General features: G+C 44.8%; 1 protein-coding gene across 3 annotated transcripts; it reads left to right on the top strand.

Annotated features, from left to right (window-relative positions):
* The first annotated feature begins 20 nt into the window (after nucleotides 1-20).
* Nucleotides 21-26,758, top strand: PDPN (podoplanin). Of its 3 annotated transcripts, none has more exons than XM_070046808.1 (6): nucleotides 21-446; nucleotides 18,480-18,613; nucleotides 20,405-20,534; nucleotides 24,175-24,210; nucleotides 24,757-24,872; nucleotides 25,438-26,758. In XM_070046808.1, exons 1-5 carry the CDS (start codon nucleotides 158-160, stop codon nucleotides 24,870-24,872), a joined length of 705 nt encoding a protein of 234 aa, XP_069902909.1. In that variant the 5' UTR covers nucleotides 21-157; the 3' UTR covers nucleotides 25,438-26,758. The 3 variants fall into 3 exon arrangements, with proteins under 3 accessions (XP_069902909.1, XP_030733803.1, XP_030733821.1); XM_030877943.3 differs by having other exon boundaries at nucleotides 22-446; nucleotides 24,757-24,868; XM_030877961.3 differs by having other exon boundaries at nucleotides 24-446; nucleotides 24,757-24,862.
* The last annotated feature ends 1,002 nt before the right edge of the window (nucleotides 26,759-27,760 follow it).

Raw genomic sequence — 27,760 nt, 5'->3', positions numbered from 1 at the left:
GCGCCCCGCAGCCGCGGCCCTGTAACTTTAAACCTGGCCTGAGGTCATCGTTTTCGTGCTGGCCAAACAGAGGCAGGGGGCGGTCCTAGGGAGCCCCGAACTGGGACCACCTTACCGCGCGGGCTGTCCCCGCCCTCGCCCTCGTCGGGAGAGATAAATGCCGACTCTGATCCGAAAGTTCCCAACTGCAAAGTTTGATCCTTCGGCTGACGCTGCGGGCGAAGGAACTCGGGGACCCCTCCCGCGCTGGGACTTCTGCTCCCCGCATTTTCCAGCCCCCAGTCTCTCGCTCCATCAAGCGAGGACCTCTGGCTGTTTCATAATCTTCCCCCAGCACAGAAACGAGCTGCTCGGCCCCGCAAAGAACAAGTCAACTAAGAAAATGTGGAAGGTGCCAGTTCTGTTCTTCGTTTTGGGACGCGCATCGCTCTGGGTCCTGGCAGATGGTAAGACCCAGCAGGCGGGGCTCCCTGCAGCTGCTGGTGGGGACGAGCGAGCTGGGACTTGCGGGAATGCCCGGGCCTGGTATTTGAGGTTGCCCGGGAGAGCAGAGGGGAGTTGGCCGTGTACGTGTGCGCACGAGTCCGGAGGACCCGGGAGAACGAGAGACAGCGGCTTTGCTGGTGCCAGGTCGCAGAGGAAGAGCTGAGCGGGGTGCCAGGAGGAGATCCCGAATCCACAGGCAGCAGGTGTGGAGCAGAGGGGGTCTCCCTCGGTGGCGGCCCACCCCCTGACGGCTCCTGAGAGATAGAGTGGAAGGGTAGCCGCCAGGAGCCTTCCACTGGCGGCGCTGGGCTTTCCTACAGGGCTGTGTATCGGAGGACCGCCCATGGCCTCAGAAGAAACTGACCCCGAGGAATCGGGAGGGACAGGGGCTGGGGGTGGAATTCCCCTGTGCTGCGACTGTCTCCCTCTGGGGGTCTGCCAGGTCTTATACCCTGTAGGAGGGTACGCTGGACACACCCAGGACCCTATCAGCGGAGACCCATTGGAAGAGGCCTCCGTTATCCTCTGTAGAGAGGATAGTGTGTGTCGAAAGGACCGAAGGGGAGGGTCCTGAGTGCGTGGAGGCCTATCTTGAACATTTAGGTTTAAGTTCCTTCGGGGCCATGTGTCAAACTTGGCCAAGAGCGCCAATGACTGAGTGTTGGTGACTCCCTAGACCTTCACTCCGCTGGATCTGTGGATGGGAGCTCTGCCTGCCATCATCTCCTCCCCTTTTCCTCTTTCTCTTACATCTTCTCATCTTGCCTCTTCCTGGCTCAGTGTGCTGTGTTTCTGGCATCCATGCACATTGGTCAGTGTTTACTTTTTCTTGGGTTTTTATTTTTCATCCATTTCCACAGTAGAGTATAAGCTCCCGTGGACACAGCTATGTCTTCGCCTTGATCCCGAGGGCCAAACAATATCTGGTACCACGGTAGTTGCTCACTGAATAGTGGCCCAAGGCGTTGTAAGCTAACTTGTGATCTTTGGAGTTGGAGGTTGAGGAAATGAAACTCTTTTTCATTTTCCAAATTGAGGATGGAGGTAAGCCTGGTGCCAGAAGAATCCTGCTTGAAGGGAGGGGTTTGAGGGAGGACGCCACACAAAGACAATTATACCCAGCCCTAGGGAAGTGATATACGGTCTGTTACTCTCTGCCGGGCCCGTCTGCTTCGGGGAAACTGAGCTGCTCTCTTTGCAGGGCTGGGAGCTATTCGTGGCAGTCCTATCTTTGGAACTTCTCTCTCCAGGGCGATATACATGGCTCTGCGTTTCAGTTACATTTCCTTTTTGGCAAGACAGTGTGCAAATGACAACATTTTGTGCTCAGCGGGGCCAGGTGTGGGAGGCCCCCAAACTGAGCTGCATCCCAGCTCTGCCCAGGAAAGACGGCCGCTGGGCGGCATCCTCTGTTTTCTCCCAGGGAAGGGTTAGCCGTAATTATCTTAAAGACAGTCCCGAATATCAAAGGTACTCCTAAAAAGAAGTGGTAAACCTTGTCTGAAAAAAACCAGCCACCCCTAGTACTAGCAACTCGATTGCTAAAGACAGAAGCGTCCCCGGACCCCTCCCCGGGGGCTGTGTGTCAATGCAGAGTTGCTGGGTTGCTGGCGAGGATTTGAGGCCCAGAAGGAGGTTTTGTCTGAGCATAATGAGTGAGGCAACTTGAATATGGATGAATAACTTCTTTGAGCTGAGCCATTGTGGGCTCTTGTTGGGGAGCTGGGCTGGGGGTAATTATGGTGATGAATTTTATTATCCTTGTCATAGAAGTCTACTCCCCACTGGGCTTCCCTCATCTAGTGTTATAATCTGGTTCAGTTGTATAATCTGGTCCCACGTGTTGTCTCTTGGGATGTTAGTGGATTCAAAGGAGCTCTGCTGTCCACACATCTGGCATTTTCCTCCTTTGTCAGGCCCTACCCTCACTCTGAACTTTCATCCAAAACACGTACACGGGCCTCTTCATGAGGTCGTTTGTTTTGTGAAATTCTGAGGGCTGCTGCTTGCTGAAAACCCACATGTGCTTTTCCGGGACCAGTCCGCTCAGGATTAATCATGCGGTGAACAAATTTCCCTAAAACTCTTGCCAGTTTCGGATGCTCGGAAACCTTCACGAGTTGCTAAGAGTTTTTGTTGCACTTAAAGCATCTCAGGTCTGTTAGAGCCTTCGTGAGGGAGGCTATCCATTCCTCTGACGTATGAGATCCCAGATAACATTTAATATAGAAAAGCACATTTTTAAAAAGTATCCAAGCATAAGAAGGCTAAGTTGGGACACGGCAAATAGGGAGGAACCCAGGCTGAGCAGAGGTACACAGCCCCTTCTCGTTCCTCTGGCCTCCATAATGAGAGGCGAGTGAGTAACTCTATACCGAGAATTACAGAGACCCCAAACCTTGGAGTGACTGGATGGTGTGGCCAAGTAGGAAGGACACCACCTCTCTCCCTTTCCCATCCCCCACCATGTGCTAGGAATGTCACAGTTCCCTCATTTAATCATCACAAGGCCTTGAATTATACATTATTATCTTCAGAATATGCCAGAACTGGGATTCAAAAAATGGGCCTAACTCCAAACCTCAAGCTTCTTTTTGCTACATTACACACTGAAAAAAAAGGAGAAGGTTGAACTTGAAATTAAAGGTTAACCTTGCTTTAAACTCCTTAAACGTGAAAACAAAAATTTTTAAGGTATAAAAAGTTCTTTACATTTAATACTTACCATAATACTCCTTTAAACATGAAGATGTCACAGTACCTTAAAATAGGATTCATTAGGTCATTCCCCAAATAGTAATTCATCATCTCCTGAAGTGCTGGATTTGAACTCTAAGCACTTTCGGGGGAGGCGCACCTAGCGAAAAGCATGCACTTCAGTCCTCACCAGCAAAATGACGAACGTGTGCTTTAAATTCCACGGGCTTATCTGAATATTTGTCATATTTCTGGCTTCTAAGAGCAGGCATGCCAGGTTGCCACTTGTGGAAATATTACAGGGGAGGATGTAGAGAGAGAAAAGGCTCACATACTTGGCAGTACCCTTTTGAAACTCACTTGAGAAAAGCTAAATCAGATCCTGTAAGGCTCTCCAAGGAACCTGCCATTCCTTGGATATTCCAAAGAAATATCCAGTGAGAGTGTTTTGCTGGAAGAGAATCAAATGATTGGGGGGAACGGGTGGGTTACTGAGATAAGTCTTAGGATTCCCGTGGGGTGGGCAGGAGATAAAAGCACCTTTTGATTGGAGTTCTGAATCTTTCCCTACTGATGTCTTAAAACTTTTTGGGAAAGGAAAGTGATCAGGCATTTTATCTGAGGGCTCTGAGATGGAGCCGGGTTAGGGAACAACTGGAATTCTGCCAACTTTCTCCAAGGCAGGAAAATGAGGTGGCTGTTTCCTTCCCTCTGTCTCACCCCAGTGCCCACCAACCAGCCTGCTCATGGCGGCTGGTCCGTGGCAAGCATTCCCTCGAGCTTCAACAGGTAGGGATGGTTGGGCTCTCCCGCCTTTTCGTCTGGCCGAGTGTCTTTGCCTCGGGAATTGCTCAGAGGAGATGGGTTTAATTCTTTGAGGGGAATCGAGCTAAGTTCAGAGGGAAAATTTGCAGACCTGCCCATCTCATTCACCTAGTTGTCTGAGGAGCTGCAAACTGAAATTGTCAGGGCAACACTAAATTTTATGCAGGGAGAAAAAACACCCCCAAAACAACAAACCTACCAATAGGATAATCACCTTTCCGGAGGAAGGTGTGCTCTCGACCTCTGTCCAGAGGGTCAGGGCTTCCAGGGCTCCAGGCAGTAGAGAGAGGTCACTGAGGTCCCTCCCCCGGAGCGGGGGAGGTAATCGTTGTCATTGTTACATTTGTAGCAGGCAGGGGAATGACAGTTATATGGAATATAGGTGGGAAGTAGGGAAGGGCCACTAGAAGATGCGTCAACATATTACTGATGAGAACGAAGTATTTCCTGTAATTCATCACGCTGTCTCCATCTGGGTGAGTAAAACTCAGTTAATACAAGCAAAGCTGTGATCCAGTGAATGGTATCCTGCCCAGAGGAGAAGGGAGTCTGTTTGCCTAGAATCTAGACAGGGAGGGGAAAGGAATAAGGACTAGATGACGTGAAACCTGCCTTACCCAAGGAATGCATTTATTTAACAAATATTTACTTACTAACTTCTTTGTGAGTCAGGCCAGGCAAACGTTATCCTTGCTAACAGCTAGTATGCAAGATGTCTTATCTGGTGGCTGTAGGGCTCCTGTGAATTAGGGATCCCTGTCCTTTCACAGTCTGGAAATGTATTCCACCCAATTGCTTCACCCCAGACTTTGTTCTATCTGCACCAGACAGCATTTCAGGTATTTCACTCTTGAGAAGGGCACGCCTTGAATAGCAAATATGGGTAGAAAGCATTGGGGAACTATTTCCCATTCTAAATAAGCTATTTGACTTCCTGCCCTCTTATGAGCTTGGCTAGGGTGAAACAGTTTCATCGGAGCTAGATCACCCTATAATAAGATTAAATTTCTGAATCTGTAAAACGAAAGGAACTAGATTCTGCATGGGTGGTATTCGTAGCAGTAACTGTATAATAACAGCTAACAGTTACTGAGTGCTTAGTGTCAAGCACCTTCCAAGCCCTATTGCATTTAATCCACACAACAGACCTACAAGGTAGGAACTATTTGTATTTTACAGATGGGTAAAGAGGCTCAGAGAGCTTCAGTCACTTACACACAGACACAGAGCTAGAAAATAGCAATGGTGAGACTTCACTTCAGGCAGCTCAACCCCAGAGCCCACACCCCTAAACATTCAGCACAACAGCCAGCTATGCTTAGGTTTGTGGCCGCCAAGGACACTCAGAGATGTCAGCAGGTTGATTTCAAGTAACTTTTACAGCAGTAAGTCCACTTGTTATTTGTTGGATACATAATTCAGATTGAAGAACTAGACTGACGTTGGGGTACCTAACTAAAGGACATAACCCCTGTTCCCTTAAACATTTATAGAGCACACATATTATTAGGAACTTTAAGAGTTAGAACGGAATCATACAGTGGGGCTGCAGCTCACACAGAGAGGCAAGGCAGATGTGTGTGTGGTGTATACAGACAAGGCAACACAAAAGTCATGTGCTGCGTGGCACACAACATTACCTGCTGCTAGTCTGGAGATGAGATTCTTGTGGGCTTCAGGAGCTGGAAAAACCCTTGTGGGGAAGATGGGACTTGATCTTGGCTGTGAAAAATGGTGGAGTTGGTTGGGCAGGGTGGCAGGGAAGGGCAATCCTGGCAAGAAAGACTGCTTGGAAAAATGTGCGGAAATTAGAACAACCTGGAGTTTGTGTGGGAAGAGGTGTGGGCAGGCACCCAGGGCTGGGAAAAGCCATGAAGGCTGTCTGGAGTCGTGGGTGTCATGGAGTCATGAGTTGGGGAGGGCTGGAAATCAGGGAGAAGGCTGAGTCCGTGTTGAGTGGGAGGTAGACCTTTTTCTGTAGGCAATAGGCAAATGGGAGCAGATCGGGCCATGAATAGTGATTGCCAGAAGAAAACTTAATGACAAGGACACCATATGGGATTGAATCTAGTTTATGGGACTAGTCTTGGGGGAGGGGGAGAGTCAGGAGATAAAGAGACTAAGCGTGGTTACAGAAGAAGGGGGAATGAGACCAGATTTGGGGGAATAAGAGCCAGCAAGACTTGTAGCTCAGTATCTCCAGATTTCTTCTTATTCTTTCCACATTTTCTGATGTCTTCTTATTCACCTCTTACACCACTCATCACTGCTTTAAAATGTTTTATTGATATGTAATTCTCATGGCATAAAATTACCCCTCTACGTTAAACAATCCAGTGGTTTTAGTATATTCAGAGAGTTGTACAACCATCGCCACTGTCACTATTAGAATATTTTCATCACCCCCTCCTCCAAAGCCCCACACCATTAGCAGCTGCTCCCATGTCCCCCTCCCTCACCCCCTAGCAACCACTAATCTGCCTTCTGTCTTTATGGGTTTGCCCATTTTAGGTATTTCATATAAATGTCATCATACAATATGTGGTCTTTTGTGTCTGGCTTTCACTTAGCATGGTGTTTTCGAGGTTCATCCACGTTGTAGCACGAGTTCGAATTTTATTCCTTTTTATGGCAGAATAATATTCTATGATATGGCTATACTGCATTTTGTTTAGCCATTCACCCATTGATGGACATTTGGGTTGTTTCCATTTTGGGGCTACTCTGAATAATGCTGCTATGAACATTCATGTACAAGTCTTTGTGTGGACATATGTTTTCATTTCTCTCAAGTATGTCCCTAGGAGTAGAATTGCCAGGTCTTATGGTAACTCTATGTTTAACTTTTTGAGGAACTGCCAAAGTGTTTTCCAAAGCAGCTGCACCATTTTACATTCCTCCAACAACGCAGAAAGGTTCCAATTTCTCCACATCCTTGCCAACACTTGTTATTTTCCATTTGGTTGAGTGGTTTTTTTTTTAAATAGTAGCCATCCTGGTGTGTGTGGAGTGGTATCTCATTATAATTTTGATTTGCATTCCCCTAATGACGAATGACATTGCACTTCTTTTCATGTGTTTAAAGGCCATTTATGTATCTTCTTCGGAGAAATATCTATTTGTCTCTTTTGCTCATTTTAAAATTGGGTTGTCATTTTTTATTGTTGAATTCTGTGTGTATCCTGGATACTAGACCTTTATCAGACGTACGAATTGCAAATATTCCTCCCATTCTGTGAGCTGGCTTTTCAATCTCTTGATAGCATCCACTGAAGCACAATTTTTTAAAAATTTTGACGATGTCCGATTTATCTGTTTTTTTCTTTTGTTGCCTGTACTGTTGGTGTCTTGTCTAGGAAGCCGTTGCCTAATCCAAGGTCACAAATATTTACTCTTATGTTTTCTTCCAACAGCTGTATAGTTTTAACTCTTACGCTGACATCATTGATCATTTGAAATTAATTTTTAATGAATTAATCATGGTGTGAAATAGAGGTCCAATGCCATTCTTTTGCATGAAGATATCTAGTGGTCTCAGCACCATTTTGTTGAAAAGACAGTTCTCTCCACTGAATTATCTTGGTACCCTTGTCAAAATCAATTGCCCATAAAAGTGTGGGTTTATTTCTGGACTCTCAGTTCTATTGCATTGATCTATATACATCTCTCCTTATGCTGGTACCACATGGTTTTGATTACTGTAGTTTTGTAGTAAGTTCTGAAATTGGGAAGTGTGAGTCCTTCTCTTTGTTCTTTTCCAAGATCACTTTGGCTATTCTTATCACTGTATTTTAATTATTTGTGTACATCTCTTGCTCTTTAGAGAAGAGAGCAGGACCCGTCTTATTCAGTGCTTAAAAGAACATATGGGGGGCTTCCCTGGTGGCTCAGTGGTTGAGAGTCCGCCTGCCAATGCAGGGGACACGGGTTCGTGCCCTGGTCCGGGAAGATCCCACATGCCACAGAGCGGCTGGGCCCGTAAGTCATGGCCGCTGAGCCTGCGCGTCCGGAGCCTGTGCTCCACAACAGGAAAGGCCACAACAGTGAGAGGCCCGCGTACCGCAAAAAAAAAAAAAAAAGACATATGGTTGGTACGTGGTAAACATCTGGCAGGAGGAAGAGGGAAGAAACACAGTGGCCCAATCCGTTTGGCAGGAATGACAAGAAGGCAGGTGATAGAAATCAGATTGGAGGGATGAGAGATTAGGAACCAATGTGATGAGAATGAACAGGAGGTTATGCATTGTCTTATAGATGCAGTGAGTTTGAGGTATAAGTAAGACATCCAATCTGATGTATCTGATGGGTACCTGGGGAGATCGCAACTAAAATGGCATCAGAAATAAGCCCTGGACACAAAGTTTGCTGCCTGAATTCCCCGTTCATGGGAACAAGGGAGAAGGATGGCAAGGAGGCTCAGAAGAAACAGGCTTAGGCTCAAGGCCAAGGACAGATAGTGGAAACACAGCTACATACTGTACATTCCTGTAGGGCCCCATCCTCCTGGGCTCACAGCTGGACTGTCTGTGGAGGATGTCTGTGCATGGGTGGAGGGTGAGGTCAGAGCCGAAGGGGCTTCTCTTTTCACTGTTGCAAAATCAGGGCCTGCTCAGCTGACAGCCCTGCGTGAATCACAAGCTCAGTTTCCGAGCAGATGGTGAGTGTTTCCCAAACACCCGATCATCCCATTGAGATGCTGTGCTCCAGGCCAGCGCTTCTAAAGCCCGCTTTAGTTGTTTGGTTATTCAGGTACTAAGCGGTCCACCCTAGGAGGTGGCCTCTTGATGCAGGACTGCGGCCCCTGCCAGGTTCCAGAAAAGTTATTACAGAGGTGTTGTTTCCAGTCCACAAAACTGTGAACTCATTTCCTCTTTTTACTGAGAACATTCCGCTCTTGGTCAAGAGAGAAACCTCTCCCCAGGTTGAGTAATCTTCGTTGAGGTTGTAACCAACAGCCTCGAGTTTTGGCATTTGACGGGTCCTGAGCCCTCTTTGAGTTTGGGGTGAGTGGGTAAGTTGATTCATTCTCCTGAGTCCTGAAAAGTGTAAATATTCATTCATTCAGTTATCAGAGACTGCTAGCGGCTGGGCCATAGACTTACAGCAGAAAGGAATGCTGCCCTCAAGAAGTTTGATAAATTGATAAATGCTTAGTAGGGAGAAAGTCGTGAATGCCGTGTTATCAAGCCCTACACTAATTTAGAGGAGATTACTTTCTCCTGGCACCTCGGGAGGGTGCGAGTGGGCTCTGAAGAAAGAGGTGTTTTCCCTGGGCCGTGAAAAGTACGTAGGGTTTGGGTGGGCAGTGATGGAGATGAGTGGGGGAGGAGAATGAGTGGGAGCTGTGGAAAAGTAACCAATACACATAAAGGCTGTGTAACGGAGTGGTTAGAGCTGGGGATTTCTTTGGAGTCTGACAGATCTTGATGTGTAAGCCCTGCATCACCCCTTGCTGGCTACATGGGTAGATTACTCTCAGCTCCACCATCCTCATTTACAAAATGAGGATGATGTCAGTCTGCAAGGCTTTTGTGAAGATCAAAAGAGAGCGCTTGGCACAAATGTTGTGCACATTCTCCTATAAAATAGTCGCCATTATTAAAATACCTACCGCGTGGATCGTCGTGGAGATTGATGGCGAAGATTTGTGAAGGGTACACACTAGGTCCCAATTCCTTTTCCCCCATCGAAGGGAAGAGAATGGATGTGGTTGGGAGACCTGTCTTATGGACTGCGTGTCCTGCGCCTTCCACCTGCCAGTGAGTGGTGTGAGTCCTTGCTTCTGAAATGAAACAGGAGTCCCCAGCCATCTCTGGCCCCTCTCCTTTCTTTATTGCCATGTTCAGCAGCAGAGAGTTTCAGAACGCTGCCTCCAGCTTTGGGAGGTGACCCAGAGGGGTCAAAGAAAAATGCCCCTCGGGGCATTGAGCATAACCTCCCCTTCTCTGAAGCCAGGGGATGTTCGCTGCTCCAAGTCTTAATGGGTAGCATTTCTTCTGATTTCTCTAGAGGAACTAGTGACACTTGTCTGATCTCTGCAGGCTTGACACGTTTCTCTTGATTTTTTCTGGGAGAGGCACACATCCCCGATGCCGACAGCGGGCAGTCTCGGCCTCATCCTGCAGGGACTGACAGGACCGGATGCAATGAGTGGACAGGCTGCTGCTCATTAAAAATCAAACGGCAGAGCAGCAAAGTCCATCCTCATAGGGGAAGTGTCCTGTTTTCAGCTCTGCTGTCTCTTTCATCAGGGGAAGACATTTAACAATTCTTGGGTGAAGCAGGGCGGACGGTGGTAGGAATATTATAAGGAAAGGGAGAACTCAAAAGAAATCTCCTACTTGGCTGTAAGTGTACTCATTCAGTCAGTCACTCAGCAAACATCTGCTAAATACTTAACCATGGTGCCAGGCATGGGGAATATGGGACTCTGTGGACTGGAGGCTGTACTGTACTGCCTGGAGGAAAATTAAGAGCACATGTGTTCCTGTGGGGTACTGAGTGGTGTGGCCAGACTTCTAGGAGTTGCCTAGATTCTCCACGGCCAAACTGTGATCCAGTAAGCAATTTACCAGGATCCTTGGAAGGGGTGGAGGTAGGTGGGGAAGCCCACAGGCCACATCAGTGATTGTATTGACCACAACCCGGGGTCTGCCAGGAGTTGAGGGTCTGGGTCGGCCAATGGCTTTCGATATTCCACAGAAAGGCTTCTGTACAAGTGAGGATGTGGGCCAGCCTATGGGACCAGAGGGGTCACTCGAAAGGTGTGGTAAATAAAAGCAAAGTCCGAACACCTTTCTTCCGGCTGCAGAAACCCACGAAAGGAGTACCATCAAACAGCTAAATTGGGGATGTCTTGAATGGAGATGAAAGGCTGTACAAAGATCTGACTATCTCGGTGATCACAGTGGGTGGTCTGCAGAATGTTGGAAAACGTTGGAGGTTGACACCCCTCTGCAGTTTGGGGTGTGTTTATTTTCAGGCTTCTGAGCACAGTTTTGAGACATGGAAAAAGTAATGTCTAAAAGCCAGTGTCTGGGCAAAGAAACAGAAGCAGGCATTTTTGGTTTTGTTTTCTAAGTAGATGTTTTGACCTCCCTCTAAAAGCATTACATTCTCCCAAATTTAATTGGGATTATTTGTTTGTCAGTTATCTTACAGTTTCTCCTACAGGGAAAATTCAGAACTTCCTAGGATGTTGCAAGAAAAGAAAAAGAGCATTCTACTTCTCGACGGCCACAAAAATCATTCCAAGGCCGTGCAGTCATCCATCTTCAAAGGGTTATTTGTGCATTTAGATGCTGGAGCAGCTCAAGATGCTGGAAAATCCAGACAGCATGAAAGGTGCCTTAATCTACTGGCTAACACCACCCGTTTTCTTTGAAACCCTGGGGGTAACTCAGCTTGACTTCTTTTAAAATCAACTTTCCCACTTTAATCTCCAGCTGTTGGATTCTGAAGCTTCAGGTCAGCAGAAAGAGGACCACAGGGAACTTCTTCCTTATGTGGAGATGGAAATGGGGCAGAGGCTCTACCTAAACTTATGTAGGAGACTTCTGTGGCTGTCCTGATAAAACAAGGTGAAATCCAGTAAAGGACTCAGCATCATATGGGAACATCCTTCTCTTTTCAGTTCACCGATTCATACTCTAAATGTGGTTATCAGGACTTCCCTGGTGGTCCAATGGTTAGGACTGTGCCTTCTAATGCAGGGGGTGAGGGTTCGATCCCTGGTCGGGGAGCAAAGATCCTGCGTGCCTCACGGCCAAAAAACCAAAACAAACCCCAAAACCCATAAAATAGAAGCAAGGGCTTCCCATGGCGCAGTGGTTGGGAGTCCGCCTGCCGATGCAGGGGACGCGGGTTCGTGCCCCGGTCCAGGAAGATCCCACATGCCGCGGAGCGGCTGGGCCCGTGAGCCATGGCCGCTGAGCCTGCGCGTCCGGAGCCTGTGCTCCACAACAGGAAAGGCCACAACAGTGAGAGGCCCGCGTACCACAGAAAAAAAGCAAAATTGTAGCAAATTCAATAAAAGACTTAAAAAAAATAAAATAAATGTTGTTATCCACAGAGCTGCAGCAAATGGTAAAATGAAGTCTTGCCGCTGAGGTTTCATATTTATTTCTGATTGTTGGGGTAATGACTTAAGATGCTTTCCAGCCATTACCTGTCCAGTTCTTTCCCTTCCCACTGCTCTGTCCTGGTGCAAACACCACCCACTTCTGCCTGGACAACAGTCTAAGTGATCTTTCAGCTTCCGTCTGACGCCAGCACCATACCCGACACCCACATCTATTCCATGGCACTAAGAGTGGTTCCTGGGACTGGGGTTATGTCCTGCCCCCACTCAGATCATCTCCTGGCTTCCTTTCTACTCCAGTTGAAATCAAGACCCCTTCCTTACAGAGTTCCACCAGACTGGCCCTCCACACCTCCCGGGTCTCATTTTCTTACCATCCAGCCACACTGATCACCCTGTTTCTGGAGTGTGTGGTGCTCCAAGCTCATTCTGGGCTTCAGGGTTAGTTAGACCAGCTCTTCACCTACCTGGAGATCACTCAGTCATTCAACAAATACGTACTGAGTGCCTCCCCTGTGCCAGTATCGTAGGCAATGGGGACGTTGAGGTGAAACAGCCTTTACTGAGCTTATGTTCTAGTGGGACAGTCGATCAGTGAATATACAAATATTCACTAATATTAGTGTGTGGGGAGGGGGCTTCTGATCTCCATGGGTGGTCAGGAAGGCCTACGGAGAAAGTACCCTGTGAGCAGGGATCTGAAGGGGGGGGCGGGGTGCAGGAGCTCTATCTTGAGATTTTCTCTTTGTCTGCTTGTTGTGAGCACCCGTACTCCACCACAACGGTACCCAAATCCACGAGAGTGGAGACCTCACCTGGTTCACGCCTCTGTCTCCAGTGCCCAGAATGGGGCCCAGCATATAGTAGGTGTGCAGTAAATATTCAAGGAGATAGAGGTGAACCTCGGGAAAGCTCCAGTCTCCATCGTTGCTGCTGCCTTTGTTTGTAGAAGCAAGAGAACCTCTGCTCTGAGCAATACAGCCTTTGTAAGGCAGTTCACACCTGACTTCTAACCTGCCACTTCTGGGTGCCTAGTCCGAGAAGGGGACTCATTTGAGGAAATAGAGGTTGTAGTCACTAAATAACTTGATTGGGGGATTCTAACGGATGGGATTTCATAAGAGGAGGTGAGATGCCCAAGGAAGCAACTGCTTCCGACAACCAGGATTATAATTTTTTTTTTTATGAAGACATTGGATACTGTCATTCAATTTATTTGGGTACATAATTTACATTTTTCATTGTTAATGTAATCTTATGTTAATCTTCTTTTAACATCTTTATTGGAGTATAATTGCTTTACAATGGTGTGTTAGTTTCTGCTTTATAACAAAGTGAATCAGCTATATGCATACATTATCCCCATATCCCCTCCCTCTTGCGTCTCCCTCCCACCCTCCCTATCCCACCCCTCTAGGTAGTCACAAAGCACCGAGCTGATCTCCCTGTGCTATGCGGCTGCTTCCCACTAGCTATCTATTTTACGTTTGGTAGTGTATACATGTCCATGCCACTCTCTCACTTCGTCCCAGCTTACCCTTCCCCCTCCCTGTGTCCTCAAGTCCATTCTTTACGTCTGCGTCTTTATTCCTGTCCTGCCCCTAGGTTCTTCAGAACCTTTTTTTTTTTTTTTAGATTCCATATATATGTGTTAGCATACGGTATTTGTTTTTCTCTTCCTGACTTACTTCACTCTGTATGACAGACTCTAGGTCCGTCCACCTCACTGCAAATGACCCAATTTCGTTCCTTTTTATGGCTGAGTAATATTCCATTGTATATATGTGCCACGTCTTCTTTACAGGATTATAATTTAAGGGAGGATGAGGGTGGGGGTGAAGAGGAAGGATGACAGAACCCAGGACGGGTGGGCATTTTCCAGGCAACAGCTGCCATAGAGTCAGCAAAGCGTCTTGGGGGCCAATGAGCAGGGAAAACACTTGGCTTTGCATCCATCACTGACCAGGCCGACTTGGCAAATCGTTTAACTTCTGACCTTGTTAAAGAAAGTTTTTCTGGCACTCGTTCAAGCAGCTGCAAAACTTTATTCAAGACTATTGCCGTAGGGGAGAGAGATGGGGCTCAACTTCAAATACAGTAAGGACAGCTGGGGATTTGTGGCCAAGGAGCAGAGTGAGGGGCAGTGGATAGAAAATTATGAAGAAGAGACCTCAAGGGTAGGGGGCTTCTTGCTAAACTGGCCTAACAGGATTCTTGCTAAAGGCAGTCCAGGGACTTAGACATCAAAGGTGGGAGATGGGGAACTTGATCACATATCGAGGGGTCGAGAGATTGTCTCTAACCTGAACTTAGCTGGGTTCTTGCTGAAACTGGACTCTGCAGTGATGGACACGGAAGCCCAAGGCCATGGTCTCATTGAGAAGCGGGCTCAGAGGAGCCTCACTAAGGTTTGGTCAAGGAGGGCCTCTGTCAACCTCACCTTCCTCATCTGATCAATGAGGACAAAAATGCCCAATGCAACCCACCCTGTGATATAAAGTCAGCCTGAAGACGTCACGTAAACCCTGCATTGCTGAACAAATGGGAGAGAGGGTGTGTTGTAATGCTGTACCTCCTGCCCTCAGCAGAACCTATGACTCAGAAAGACCTCAGTGCACTTCTGTTCGAGTGTGGCACCCTCTCCTTGTGCTTGCTCTCTGCACCCTGTTTTATTCTAACTACATCCCTGGCACAGAATAGCTCAGTGGCGGTCAGCTGATGTGAAGAGGAAGAGGGAGATGGTGGCGAGGGGAACACAGCTTTAGGAATCAGTTCTGGAAAGAGTCTGCAGACAGAGGGCGGAATGCAGGGGGCATGGGGGCAGATGGCAGTGCCCAGGTCGTTTAGGCTGGTCCTTGTGCTAAATGTTTCTCCCAATACCCTGACACAGTATTTGGAAGAAACCATTTGTCTCAATGAGAGCTAGTTTTGAAGCAGAGAGGAAAAGAGGAATTATTGCAATGACAGTTTAATCCTTGGGGGAAAATCACATTTATATTCCCATTTTACATCACACTTTGAGATGAACACAAGACAAATAGAAAGAACCTTAAGGAAAATATAGATGAAATTTACATAATCTTGAGGAAGGGTTGGTAAGTGTGACATCAGAGGGACAAAACAAGCTTAATAAGTTAGACTAGTGAGGGACCTTGCCACTCACAGAGAGACATGCCAATTAGTAAAAAAAAAAAAAAAAAAAAAAAAAAAAAAAAAGATTGTAGCATCTATTCCAAAGAATACATTCTTAAGGCATAAAGAGCACTTAAAAATTATAAAAAAAAGGTGAATACCATAAGAGAAAAATGGTCACAAGAGAAGACACTCCTATCGGCCAGCAAACAGATGGAACAACTCACCAGCACAAATCAGAGAAGTGTAAATAAAACCACAAAACTGAAAACACTTACACAAAGGCTTTTAATCAAGAATTTGGGACTGTTGCAAGGCAATCACAGTAAGAGTGTGATTTAATATTCCATCCAAATTCTAAAATATTTTAAAAGAAATGCCATCCCATAAATGTATGGAAACTAGAATAATTTCTTCGGAGCTATTAGACTTTAATGCTAAGATAAAAATTATTCATAATTAACACTTTTATCCCAATAAGCATCTCTTCAGTGCTCATTTGTTCTCAAACTTAGAAACCTTAAGATCAAATCAAATTATCACATCATCTTCTTAGAGGTAGTACCTTTTTAAAGAATAACACATACACACAAATTCCAAAGCAAATGGATGCCTTACAGCTGTATTTGGAAACTTCCATTGGTTCTGACCAGCAGGCTGGAGGAGGCTGGGTGTGGCAGGAAAAAGGTGTTCATGTGAGCATAAGGGAACACCGCTCCAGAACAGACTCTGTTATTGTAGGTTCATCGCTGCACTTATATAAACAGTTGTGCGTGTTACCTGTGCACACACGTGTCTTAGGAAGAAAAAAAGGATTGGGGAGCAAAGGCATCAATACATGATTTGAATTTCACCATTCAAGAGAAAAGGATGTCAAATGCTGGCTGGAAACTCAGCAGCTGGGCTCGTAGGAACCCTTCACCCAGGAAAGCCTTCAGCTGAAATAATGAGAGGGAGAATTGAGCATCTCTTGTTAAAGATCAACTTTCCCATGGAGCAAAAAGAACTCCAGGGCAGTGAGACAAAAGAAATGCCTCTTAATCATGAGTGTCATTCATAAAATGTCCTTTGTCTATTCAGAGCAATTTTAGTCCTTGGGTCTGTGGGCCAAGAGTAGAAAAGAACAAGAAGGAATTTTTATCAAGTTACGCTTTCAATGAACTGAACATTCTATGAAAGAATTCAAACTAACTTCATTCAGTACTTAATTTGTTTAAAGCAAGGGTGGTTTTATTTTGCTTTTTAAAGTTAGAGGATGCCATATAGTAAGTGATTTTGCTGAACACTCCAGAAAACATTTTTTAAGTGGATGGTCTGTTAACTGAGTTCAAACCAGGAGTGGAAGAAAAGAAAATAGGATGCTTAGTTTTTTAATAAAGACTGCTTGCCTAGCAAAGGGATATTCCCCCTTGAGCTTGATAACTACAGTCAACATTTGGGACTTCCCTGGTGGCGCAGTGGTTAAGAATCCGCCTGCCAATACGTGGGACACGGGTTCGAGCCCTGGTCCAGGAAGATCCCACATGCCGCGGAGCAACTAAACCCGTACGCCACAACTACTGAGCCCATGAGCCACAACTACTGAGCCCGTGAGCCACAACTACTGAGCCTGCGAGCCACACTACTGAAGCCCATGCGCCACAACTACTGAGCCCGCGTGCCACAGCTACTGCAGCCCGCGCACCTAGAGCTCGTGCCCCACAACAAGAGAAGCCACCAACCCCCACTGCTAGAGAAAACCCGAGCGCAGCAAAGAAGACCCAACGGAGCCAAAACAAAAAAAAAATACATTCAACATTTGCTGAGATCATGGTCATAAATCCTTAGCAGGAGCCCCCAGCAACCAGCCAAAAAGGGAGGCGACCCCTTTGCAGGCACTGAGGTATTCAGTTATTGCTAACTAGTGAAAGCTTTTCCCCCCACCCCAGATGAAAAATAAATGCATATGCTCAGGAGCCTCATCCAGAACGTCGATTGGCAACACTGGATTAGGACCCTCAGTGCAAAAAGAAGGCTCACGGAACAAGAGAATTTACTCTAGAGGTTTCCTTCCTCTCTGCATAGCAAAAAAGCTGTGATCAGATATTTATTAGCTGTGACTTTGGGTGAGCCATCTAAGCATGGGAAGAATAAGGAATCTTAAGGCAAGGGCCAGATTGCTCACTTAGGCACTGTCTAGATATGAACATCTGCCCTTCAGTTAAGCACATAAGTCCCCAAGCACCCCGTCGCTCTTGCTCCTGGGCTGTGTGCTCACTTATTTTGCAACTGCAGTTAGTCATGGAATTTCTTCCAGAGCCACTCGAGTCTGGAGAGGGAACCCATGACCAATGAGTCAGATTTGCTTTAACTTGTGAAAAGGGTTATTTGATGAGTTGAGATGGTGCTCCTACTAGGTCAGGATTAGCTCCGATCATTGCGGTAGAGGGTGAAGAGGCCACTTCTAGTTCTCTCCCGAGTCCTGGAATTCAACCTGCAATCTCACCCCACCCATCCCCTCCTCCTCTGGAAACCTTTCTCATCGGCACACAGGGTCATTCATCTAGTGCTAATGCAGAAAAGCCAGAATCAGGGGCTGTGAGGTCTCTCTTTAGTACAGCTCTGGGTGCACTAGAAGGTTCTATTGGTTATCTCGGCATCCTTAAGTACATTACTGATCTCCCCTGCAGGCGATAACCCCAACCGTAAAGGAAGAGGTTGAACTCTGTGTCGTCTGTGAGGTCTGTGGTCAGAGGCAGTGATTCTAATCATTAAGCAGACAGCAATCTCAAAACTAAATGGACAGTGAGATTGATTTTAAAAAGAAGGAGGCCCTGCTTTTGGACATTCTGATTCAGTAGGTGGGTTAGAGCCTGCTAATTAGCATTTTTAGAAATCTTTCCATGTTATTCTTCTAGGTCTAAACGATATTCTATTGACCCAAATGCATTAATTCATTGTATGAAATGGCACCAGGAAGAATCAGGTTCATTATTGAAAAGGCAAAGTGTACACTCCCCATCCAGCATACCTCAGTGGGATACCAGGGAGGGGCTGCCTGCTTCACCTTTTTATATGCCCATCTTCCTTTCTTTTACAATGGAGATAACCAGGCAGTTGTATGTATGTAGAATGGTTTGTGTTAAGCCAGAATGACAAGCCCCCTAAAAAGAAAAAATACCCAAAAGAAATGAAAAGAAAATAATCTGACTGAAGCTGGCCAGTTAGGTCTGCCCACATGATTTCCACGTTGAGGTCTGACTCAGTCTTTCCTTTTCAGCCAGCACGGTCCGGCCAGAAGATGACATGACTACAGGTGTGGAAAATAGCAAGACGACCCTGGGTATGGAAGATTCCATAACGACCCCAAGTGCCAGTGGAGAGCCCCATAAGTCTGCTGGCTTGACAGCTCTGGTGAGTGAGCACATGCAGGGATATTTATTACATGTATGTGATCACATGCAGGGATATTTATTATGTGTATGTGATCACATGCAGGGATATTTATTACATGTATGTGATCACATGCAGGGATATTTATTATATGTATGTGATCACATGCAAGGTTACTTATATGTATGTGATCACATGCAGGGATATTTATTACATGTATGTGATCACATGCAGGGATATTTATTATATGTATGTGATCACATGCAAGGTTACTTATTATATGTATGTGATCACACGCAATGATATTTTGTGACTGACTTATTTCAGCATGCTTGAACATAATGTCCCCAGTGTTCATCCATATGGTAGCATGTGTAAGAATTTTTTTCCTTTTGAGGTTGAATAATATTCCATTGTATGTACCACATTTTCTTCATCTGTTTGGATTGCTTCTAACTCTTGGCTATTGTGAATAGTGCTGCTATGAACACGGCTGTGCAAATCTCTCTTCCAGACCCTGCTTTTAATTCTTTTGGGTGTACACCCAGAAGTGGGATTGCTGGATCATATGGTAGTTCTATTTTTAATTTTTCTAAGGACCTCCATTCTATTTTCCGTAGTGATTGCAACCGTTCTACCAACAGTGCACAGTGGTTCCAGTTTCTCCACATCCTTGCCAACGTGTTATTTTCTGCTCTTTTGATAGTAGCCATCCTAACAGGTGTGAGGCAATAATCTCATTGTGGTTTTGATTTGCTTTTCCCTGATGATTAGTGATATTAAGCATCTTTTGTATGTTTTTGGCCCTTGCGTATCATATTTGGGGATGTGTCTACTCAAGTCCTTTTGCCCAGGGAACTCCCTGGTGGTCCAGTGGTTAGGAGTCTGTGTTTCCACTGCAGGAGGCATGGGTTTGATCCCTGGTCAGGGAACTTAGATCCTGCATGCTGTGCGGCACAGCCAAAAAAAAAAAAAAAAGACTGGAAGTCAAGTCCTTTTGCCCATTTTTTTAAGTCAAGTTATTTGATTTTTTTGTCATTGAGTTGTAGGAGTTCTATATACTTTAATCAGATATTAAAGTATATGATTTGCAAATATTTTCTCCCATTCCATAGGTTGCCTTTTCCCTCTGGTTGGTTGTGTCCTTTGATGCACAAAATTTTAAGTTTGATGTAGTCCCGTTGATCTATGTTTGTTTTTGTTGCCTGTGCTCTCCAGCATATTTGTCGAATGCTACCGTGGCATGAACTTTGGAGTCAGCAGAACCATTTCCAAGTCTTGTTCTGTTGCTTGTTAGCTCTGTGAGCTTGGGCGTATTATCCGATCTCTCTAAGCCTGATTCATACTATAGGGCTAATAATAGAATTTACTTAGGGGTTTTTGTGGTGTATATGAGAAGGTATTTAGAGGGCCTGGCAAATAATAAGCTCTTAGTAAAGGCTAACTATCACTCTAATTGGGGAAGGAAGGGCATTAAAAATAATACAACATCGTATGTGCCAAATAAATGTTACAGGGGAAGAGTGCCATTCAAGTTCAAGGAAGAGAAAGAATTAATGCCTCGTGCCCCAGTGTTTTCTGAAGAGTTTAGACCTTAGGAAGTCAGCGTGCTAAACATTTGGCATTTACTTCAGGATTTTACTCCTATCCCCATTCTTGTTGTTTCTTTATGTTTGTTTTCTTGTTTCCACTTTAAATTCAGGTCATCATATAGCTTATACATTTATGCCACCTTAAATCCATTTCTGTTATAAGGCAGAGTATAAAGCATTAGGTTTTATTTCTGTTTTGCCTCATTTACATCTCCAATAGATGCCGACAAGAGCCAAGAGCATAACAGAGGATCACAAAGAGGACCGGCCAACTGCGGAAAGCACAGCCCACTCCCAAGGACAAAGCCAGAGCACCACAACCCCGAATGTGGCAACTCGTCCGGCCCCGGGTAAGAAAACCAGACACCCCAGTAGGGGTTGATCTTCTTTTGCATAATCAGTGTATTCCGGAAAATCCAGGAACGAATATAATAATCAACGGGGCACATATTGGAATGCAAGCCCTAAGTTTGAACCAAGCTTTCTGTGAAATACGAATTTCAGAATTTTTATTTATTGGTTTGCTGACCACAGCTTTCTAACCTTATATGACAACTAGTGATAATGCCTCCACAGGGGCAAGTTAGATAGCTATGGGTGTCATGTTGCTGACCCTCACCTGATATCATGCCACACTAAGAGCTTTGTGTTGACACCCAAAAGCGTAAAACGTAAGCCAACCTATGTAAATCTTAGTAGATTCTATGCTAACGGTTACCACCTTACACTGAGTCATGTCTGTACACAATGAAGCAAGAATCTACGCTAAACCAGTCTTACCGGGATTTGGGGTTGTGCTTGTGATTCTCAGTTGGTACCTGCAGCAAAGTGAATGGGACCCCATGAGGTGAAACTCTTTAGGGCAACTTTGAGTCTTTGTCATTATTATGAGGTTTAGACCATCACTAATGAGCATGAGGAAAGATCATTGCCATTACAACTTAGCAGGAGGGAAAGAGCCTCCTATTTCCAGAACTTTCTTAAGAGAAATTGAGTTGTTTGGGATATTTTTAAACTATACCTTACTTTGTAGTAGATAGGAGTGGAAGAGAAAAGGAACTAATCCTCTAATAACTGCAATGAAAGCTTGCTAACTCAAGCAATTTTCTATAATCATTTTATATAGTTAGGTGTTTTCATCTTTAAATGAAAGCAAACATAAGGACCTTCCCTAAAGCCGTGGTTCCCGAAACCAGTTGCACAGCTGAACACCTAGAAAGTTATTCCTTACTGTTTAATATGCATTTCCAGACCCAATCGCCAATCTGGTTTTAAAAACTCTGTAGCACTTCTGAAGATTTTTTGAATGCGTTATATTTGTACACCCATGTTCACAGCAGCAGTAGACACGGTAGCTAAAACGTGGAGGCAGCCCCATTATCCATGGACAGATGACTGGATAAACAAAAGTGTGTCATATACATACAATGGAGTATTATTCAGCCTTTTAAAGGAAGAAAATTCTCACACATGCTACAACATGGATGAACCTCGAGGGCTAAATGGAATAAGCCAGTCACCAAAAGACAAACACTGTGTGATTCCACTTAGATGAGACACATAGAGTAGTCAAAATCATAGAGACAGAAAGTAGAATGGTTGTTGCCAGGGCTGTGGGGGAGGAGGGAGTGGGGAATCGGTACAGTGTCAGTTTTGCAAGATGAAAAGGAGTTCTGGGGCTTCCCTGGTGGCGCAGTGGTTGAGAGTCCGCCTGCCGATGCAGGGGACACGGGTTCGTGTCCCGGTCTGGGAAGATCCCACGTGCCGCGGAGCGGCTGCGCCCGTGAGCCACGGCCGCTGAGCCTGCGCGTCTGGAGCCTGTTGCTCCGCAACGGGAGAGGCCACAACAGTGAGAGGCCAGCGTACCGCAAAAAAAAAAAAAAAAAAAAGAAAAGAAAAAGAAAAGGAGTTCTGGAGATGGATGGTGGTGATGTTTGCACAACAGTGTGAATGTATTTAATACCATCAAACAGTACGCTGAAAAATGGTGAAGATAGTAAAGTTTATGTTGTGTATTTTACCACAAAGATAAAAAAAGTTTTATAACATGCTTTGAAAATAAAGCCTACGGTTACTCCAAGATGCTAAAGAAATGGTTAACATTAAACACCAGAGAGAACCAGATAGGGCTAAGCGAGGAAAGAATCGTCAATATATTGATAATTGGTCATTGGAAAGCATTTCAAAATTTTGGAGAAGCATTGATCATTTGTAACAAGAGTTCACAGCTAATGAGCAGCAGAAAATGGAGCATTACAAGTTGACTAGTTTTTATAGCATATCAGGAGATTTCTCCTATTCCTTAAAAATAAAAATTCTCGATTAACTGGAAAATACGGTTGCTCTCTTGTCCTGTCCCCTACCCCACCCTTTCACAAAAACTGTGATTATAGCACATTCCCACTGCATGTATCAGTGTTCCAAGAAATGTTCACATGTGAGTTACAATGTAATTATAAACAATTGGTTTTTTAAGAGGTCATCTTATTAGGGCAGCAGATGTCTTTCCCATGAAACGCCCAAGGCTGATGATGTTCGTATGTATGACACACTTGCACGATCACAGTCAGTATAACTGGGAGGGAGCTAAGGAGCACAAGACTAGTAAACTCTAATTTAGTAATGAATCTTCCACAAACTTTATTTTCGGTAATGTATTTTCTGACAAATGATGTCATTGATGGTGATAATGTTATGTTATGTTATGAGCCCAGTATGCAGCATGTTAAGACATGATAATCAAAAGACATGACCTGTCTCTACTGGTAGTTGGCAGCCAGGTATAACATTTAGGGAGTTGATTGGATGACACCTTTGTCCTGGGCAGGCTTCAAAACCAGCCATCTCCCAGTCTCCCAACTGGGTTGGCGCGATCAGCTTGAGCTCCACGTAAGTGCTGTAGAGCTGTGAGTTCAGCTCATGCAGGGAGAGCTGGGTTCAAGGACCCATACCCTGGGGCCATCTTGAAAAGATGTCTTCTTTTTGAAGATGGATTTGGTACAGAGTGGATGACTTCTTTCCAACTCAACCGTTAGAAAAAGAAAGCATCGTATAGCTGATGGTTGGCTGGTGTCACCTTTGATTAGGAAAGCTATTGGATATCTGTGGTATTTTTCAAATTGTGAACTAAGTTTCTAGGGAAGGGCCTGATTGCATCACTTCTCTCCATTGTCTCATTATATCAAGGCCTCTTGACTTCTTCATAAACACCTACCACCCAGAGGAGTGAAGGACTCAGTATACAAAGAAGTTGATGGGAGAAACAAAACAAAAGGCCTTTATTTTTTAATAGAAATTGTGTAAAATTACCTGAAAGAAACTCACAATTTTATTAGTTGCAGGAAGGTATTCATAATTAAACAACTTCACATCCTTGGTAAATGAGAATATTCACATTGTAACTATTGGATTAAGTTTAGCTGCAGATAGAAATCCTACAATAATAGTGCCATAAATACAAAGGGTATATTCTCATTAAAATCATGTGCCCTGTAAGATCTGGATTTTGCTAGGAAATTGATATCATGAGGCAAATCACAGTCTTGACCACAACTTCCAAAACATTTTGCTCTCAGAATGATGTTTCTTCAAAATAGACCTCATCACAATGGGTGAGTTTTCCATATGGTCTTGAGATTGGACCAAGAATCAAGGGGCTTAGATTCTTTTGTTACCCTAACTTCTGAAATCTTTGACTATTTATTTAAGATCTCTATGGGTCCGTTTCCTTGACACTGTTCTCTACAGTGGGTGAGAAAAAAAGTAACCTCCACAAAAGAACTACAGACCCATAGGTGTGAAGAAGCATTCGTAAATTCAATAATAATAGTTTTGAAACAAGATCACGTCAGAGCTTGCTTAAAACTCCCCTGATCCAATTTACTTAAGAAATTATCCTCTTTGCTTGTGTTTTGTTCATCTTCTGCCAATTGTTAAATTATAGTTACTAAATCCTAATAATTCTATATCATTACATCTCTCTCTTTATAGGGAAAACAGATGGAGAAAAACCAACAGTTAAGAAAGGTGGGTTCGATTTTGGTACCAAAATATTCTTATGTTTTAAAAAAGGTCTCTTTGAACTTAATCTTTGTGATGAATTACATTCTTTCCCGGATTCTAGTCAATGGGAGCAGAATACGAGCCTTCTGAGAATAGGTTTCAAACCTCTTTTAAGAGAGAAAAGCCTGTATTTGAAAATAAGCAAACTGCAAATGAGTCTATTCACTTAATGACAGCTATGGAAAACGGTGTCATATCACAATTTATCATTCCTAAGAATGAAAATAGGGGCTAATTTAGTAGCTGTGTGTACACGAACGCTACCCAGTAATTAACAGTGAAGCCACCTAGTAGGAGTGGTATGCTTGAGAGATCTTGAGACCCAGGAAACTTTCCATTCATAATATGAGATTAGAATAACCCAACATTTCTCCCTTCCTAAGTCAACTCCCACTGAATACAGGAGAAACAACATAGAACATCATTTGTTATCTACAGTGGGCCAGTGGCATTGCTTATTGCTGGGTATTGTTTGTCTGGGGCTTATGCTTTCTTTTTCTTCTCAATCAGGTGGCTTGTCAACAATGACCCTGACTGGAATCATAGTTGGGGTCTTACTAGCCATTGGATTCATTGGTGGAATCATCACTGTGTTTGTTCGGAAAATGTCAGGAAGGTACTCGTAAGTAAATATCTTAGGCCCGTGTGATAGGTAAATGAGGGCAGCCATTTCCAACCTTTGAACTAATAGAAACCTCCAAATAAAGGTCGTGTTCAGAAGCCACCAACCTCCGTAAGCACTACGTCTGAAGCTTCCCCAGAAGAACGTGTGTCTACCTGGGGCCTCATAAATTTCCAGGAAAGTACCAGAGATGGCTCTTTAGTTGACTTCCATTGAGATCTCACCAGATTTGACCTCTTGTCTTAATTTTCCAACTAAGTGAACTTGAACGAAAACCCATCTGTTGGGAAGATAATATGATTGGGTGGGGAAGGATAAATGCTATACAACTGGGGGGTCCAGGGATACAATTAGCAATACAGTTGCAGAGTGATGTGTCTGGAAATGCCCGGGAATCTGACCCTGGGTGTGAGGACCAGGCCTGGAGGAGGGATGAGCAGGGAGAGAAGAGCCCCCTAATCCAGAACTGGAAGACGTAGACAAAGGACAATAGGAACAATGACTTACGGGATTACCAGTCACAGTGCCAGTAAAAGAAGTGACCGTCACCTTTCTCTTTGTTTTCACAGGCCCTAAAGAGCTTAAGAATTGTGCCCTCCTGCCAGTATGTTTTTAAAAAGAGAGTTTCCGACTTCCCCCTCATGCCTGACCGTGTGGAGAAGATGACCTGTGGAAATGCTTCCCCACTCCACTCAAAATCCACGGTGATTCCTCCACTTGCCAAAAGTAATGGAAGGAAAGGGTATTCATAAGACTTGCTTCTCTAAGCGTTTGTCTTCTGAAAAAAAAATTGTTTTAATATAAATTTTGTATAAGATGATTTAAAATGCATAGAAAACGGAGCAAAGCTATGTCATCTGATGTGTAACTAAGGTAGACAATATAATTCAATCGATGTTAGAAACTGAAATCATGTCTTTGTTCTGATTGTTCTCTCTTGTTGTTAAAACGCAAAGGAATTTGGAAATATTTATACCAACGACGTCCTTGGGTGTAAAGCTATGTCAGAAAGTGGCATAAGCATTTTGCAGTTTCTGATCTGTTGAAACGTATGCATTCCAGTCTAATCGGGTCTGTTTTTAAAGCCTGATTTGGTGTGAATAATCAAGTAGAAAATCTAAACTTGCTTAATATGTAAAGAGCAACCGCCTTTCTCTGGTCTGGGTAAATCATTGCAAAGGTATCTATTTTAGATCATAAACAGAAGTCTGTACTTTGGGGAAGGCATGTTGTGTCTCACAACAAGGGCACCGACAGGGTCGCAGTGTGCTTGGCTGCCTGCTGCAATGATGACTTTATGAAACAAAGGTTTGCTTCTACCTGTCCCCTTCCGCTCCCCTCAGATGATGGGGATCCAGAGCTAAAGGGGTGACCTTCTCTCTTCCCCATGACACAAGTCCTCCAGATTGGCTACTTTGCTCTGGAATATGCGGATCTCAGCCCTGGGTGCTGAGGAGGCTGCTGAAGGCCCAGTGGTGCCAGAGGCTCAGGTGTTCCAGGAACCAAGAACCACAGTGATCCCCAACCCCTGTGTGTGCCTTTGAGAAAGAGAACCTGCCAGTTTCCTAACATTTACTTTCTGCCTCGGAAGAAAGATATGGGAATACTGATTTTTAAAAAGCAGCTGGATTTAGAGACTCTATTTTACAATGAAAGATATTTCTGGTCTTCATGAGATCCCACATACTTCTGTGGAGTCACAATGGACAGTTCTGTCTTGGCACCATCCAACTCAGGACATTTCTCCCTGTAGGTGAACTGAATTCTTTCTCCTACACAAAAAATGTTTGTACTGAGCAGACGCTGTATCACAGTTGTGGTTGTACAGTTCTGATAGCCTCTAAACTCGTACGGGTTCATAAAACAGGAAAAAGTAAAACTATCAGTCTACTTTGGCATGGCCTGTTCCTCTGTCTTTTGCAGGAATGTGTGGATGTAATTTTAAACAGTGTGCTCTAGTGTCGCTCAAGTCCAGCTGGTCCACCAGCCCAGGTTCCATATTTGAACATCAACTGATGGGGAGAAGGGTCTTTGGAAGAACTTTACGAAATCTCTTAAATATCCCCTGTATCATCACTCAGATTCCTGAACAGGAGTTGGGAATAATGTTCGTTTCATCTTTCCTATCCTCTCTTTTTTTCTCTCACTGTGAAAAATAATAGTCAACCCCAAGTCATACACTGGACCCATCACCTGCTGGGACAGGACTGTGGGTTTCTTGGTCACATCTGTGTTGGTGCTCAATGCAGTGTCGACATGTTTTGAAATAAAACAGATGATTGCATATAATGATGAGTCAGACCTTTGACTGGGAATCTTGATCAAGTCTGGATCACCCCTGAGAACATCTCCATATAAAATGACATGTTATATAAACATTCGCCTCTTGGCTAGATTGGGAGTGAATTATAAATGGGTATAGGAAGTACACCCATGGGAAAGAAATGTAACTATACATTTCACCCAGAGCTCTGCCAAAGTGGGGAGGTTAAGGTCAAGTGGAGGAATCGGAGGAGAAGTGGCACCTTGGCACTACTTTTGTTCTCTCTGGTCACAAAGGGTTAACACAGGGCTTCCCTGGTGGCGCAGTGGTTGAGAGTCCACCTGCCGATGCAGGGGACACGGGTTCGTGTCCCGGTCTGGGAAGATCCCACATGCCGCAGAGCGGCTGGGCCCGTGAGCCATGGCCACTGAGCCTGCGCGTCCGGAGCCTGTGCTCCGCAACAGGAGAGGCCACAACAGTGAGAGGCCTGCGTACCGCAAAAAAAACCCAAAAAAAACCCCACAAAGGGTTAACACGGTTTTGCCTGGCTTCTGATTTCTCTGCCCTGGGGACAGGAGCCATGTAAGGGAGCAGGTATACCTTGCCCCTGCCAGTCCTACCTGGGAACC

The sequence above is a fragment of the Globicephala melas genome, chromosome 1 (genome assembly GCF_963455315.2).
Source record: "Globicephala melas chromosome 1, mGloMel1.2, whole genome shotgun sequence".
Lineage (NCBI taxonomy): Eukaryota > Metazoa > Chordata > Mammalia > Artiodactyla > Delphinidae > Globicephala > Globicephala melas.
The sequence above is the reverse complement of the archived record's forward strand: the minus strand, read 5'-3'. Positions and strand labels throughout refer to the sequence as shown.

Excerpts from the sequence above, each read along its gene's own strand:
- PDPN (XM_030877943.3), top strand. The coding sequence starts at position 158 with ATGCCGACTCTGATCCGAAAGTTCCCAACTGCAAAGTTTGATCCTTCG. Across the intron at positions 18,614-20,404 it reads CTGCTGGCTTGACAGCTCTG|ATGCCGACAAGAGCCAAGAG; the intron begins GTGAGTGAGCAC and ends CATCTCCAATAG. Across the intron at positions 20,535-24,174 it reads GGCAACTCGTCCGGCCCCGG|GGAAAACAGATGGAGAAAAA; the intron begins GTAAGAAAACCA and ends CTCTCTTTATAG.